The sequence below is a fragment of the Lepus europaeus genome, unplaced genomic scaffold, assembly GCF_033115175.1.
Source record: "Lepus europaeus isolate LE1 unplaced genomic scaffold, mLepTim1.pri SCAFFOLD_227, whole genome shotgun sequence".
Classification (NCBI taxonomy): Eukaryota; Metazoa; Chordata; class Mammalia; order Lagomorpha; family Leporidae; genus Lepus; species Lepus europaeus.
Genome location: NW_026909114.1, coordinates 198,120 through 199,989, shown reverse-complemented (window position 1 = coordinate 199,989; position 1,870 = coordinate 198,120). Strand labels below are relative to the sequence as shown.

The 1,870-nt window shown below is 55.2% G+C and overlaps 1 protein-coding gene across 1 annotated transcript; it reads left to right on the top strand.

Annotated features, from left to right (window-relative positions):
- Positions 1-709, top strand: LOC133754592 (interferon-stimulated gene 20 kDa protein-like). Its single transcript, XM_062185009.1, has one exon. The coding sequence runs from the start codon at positions 88-90 to the stop codon at positions 631-633; it is 546 nt and encodes a 181-aa protein (XP_062040993.1). The 5' UTR covers positions 1-87; the 3' UTR covers positions 634-709.
- The last annotated feature ends 1,161 nt before the right edge of the window (positions 710-1,870 follow it).

The window sequence follows — 1,870 nt, the reverse complement described above, 5'->3', positions numbered from 1 at the left end:
GCCAGAGCAGTTCTCTCAGGGGGAAGAGGCTGCCTGGAGGCGGAGACAGGACCCAGGGCCGCCAGCACCAGAGGGTCTGCGAGGAGCATGGCGGGCAGCCCCGAGGTGGTGGCCATGGACTGCGAGATGGTGGGGCTGGGGCCCCTGCGGGAGAGCGGCCTGGCACGCTGCAGCCTGGTGAGCCTGCAGGGCACCGTGCTCTACGACAAGTTCATCCTGCCCGAGGGGGAGATCACCGACTACAGAACCCGGGTCAGCGGGGTCACGCCTCAGCACATGGCCACGGCCACCCCGTTTGCCCAGGCCAGGCGAGAGATTCTGCAGCTGCTCAGAGGCAAGCTGGTTGTGGGCCACGACCTGAAGCACGACTTCCAGGCTCTGCGGGAGGACATGGAGGCCTACACCATCTACGACACGGCCACCGACAGGCTGCTGTGGCGCGAGGCCAGACTGGGCTCGTGCAGGCGAGTGTCCCTGCGGGTGCTGTGTGAGCGCCTCCTCCACAGGAACATCCAGAACACTGGTCTGGGCCACAGCTCGGTGGAAGACGCGAGGGCCACCATGGAGCTCTTCCGAGTGTCCCAGCGGATCCGGGCCAGCCGGGGGCTGCCCTGCCTGCCTGTGTCCAACTGAGGCTCGTCCAGCCTCCATCCTGGCCACGGATGCCCCGTGCTTTTGGAAAGTGCATCTTCAGCAGTAAAACGACTCCCACGCCAAAAAAAAAAAAAAAAAAAAAAAAAAAAAAAAAAAAAAAAAAAAAAGGCCGGAAGCGGAAGTCCCGCCCCTCTCGCGCTCCTTCCGCAGAGGCAGAAGCAACGCGGAGGAGGTTGGAGTGAGAGGTCCCCGAACGCGCGGCCGGCACCATGAGCCTCCTCAACAAGCCCAAGAGCGAGATGACCCCCGAGGAGCTGCAGAAGCGGGAGGAGGAGGAGTTCAACACGGGCCCGCTCTCCGTGCTCACGCAGTCGGTCAAGAACAACACGCAGGTTGTTTTTTTTTTTTTTTTTTTTTTTTTTTTTTTTTTTTTTTTTTTTTTTTTTGCAGAGCATTCTTTTAATATCTCTGAAGAAAAATCATATTGGTTGACTTTTTACAATCTGAACATGAAGCAGGTTAGAGGGTTAGAAGTCGCTCTAGCAAAGAGAACCTATGAGACAAGGCCAACCTTGTGGCACGGCAAGCTCAACTCTTACTGGCAATGCTGCTTTCCTGTATCAGAGCACTGGTTTGAGTCCCAGATGCTCTACTTCTGATCCAGCTCTCTCATAGTGCACCTGGGGAGACAGCACAGGAGACCCAAGTACTTGGGTCCCTGTCACACACGTTGGAAACCTGGGTGGGGTTCCAAGCTCCTGGTTTCAGCCTCACCCAGCCACAGGCATTGCAGCCATTTGGAGAGTGAGCCAGTTGATGGAACATTCATCTGTTTCTCTCTTTCTCCCTCCCCCCTTTCAAACAAAATCTTTCAAAAAAATATAGCAACCCATGGTACCATGTGAAGGCTATTCCTTTGTGTAGTAGTCAGGATCGTTCATCTCTAGTGTCCACAGGTGTATCCCCATGAGGATGAGAGTCCCCAGTTCCCAAACTCAGCAGGACATTATGGCAGAATCGAAAGATCCCCGAATTTGGAATGAGCAGGACTGGATTCTGGATCAGGCTCTTTAACCTTCCATTCAATTATGCATTCGCGTTCCATAGGTGACTGTCAGGGCGAACGGCAGCACCACAGCTACTGCACCGTACACCGGAGCCGCAAGTGGTGCGTTCACAACGAATGCTGAGTTCTGCGGAAAGCTAGTGCGGAGGTGGTTTTCCACTCCCGGACCCAGTTCTGCAAATCAGTCTACTTGGTAATACAGTGCCCTGT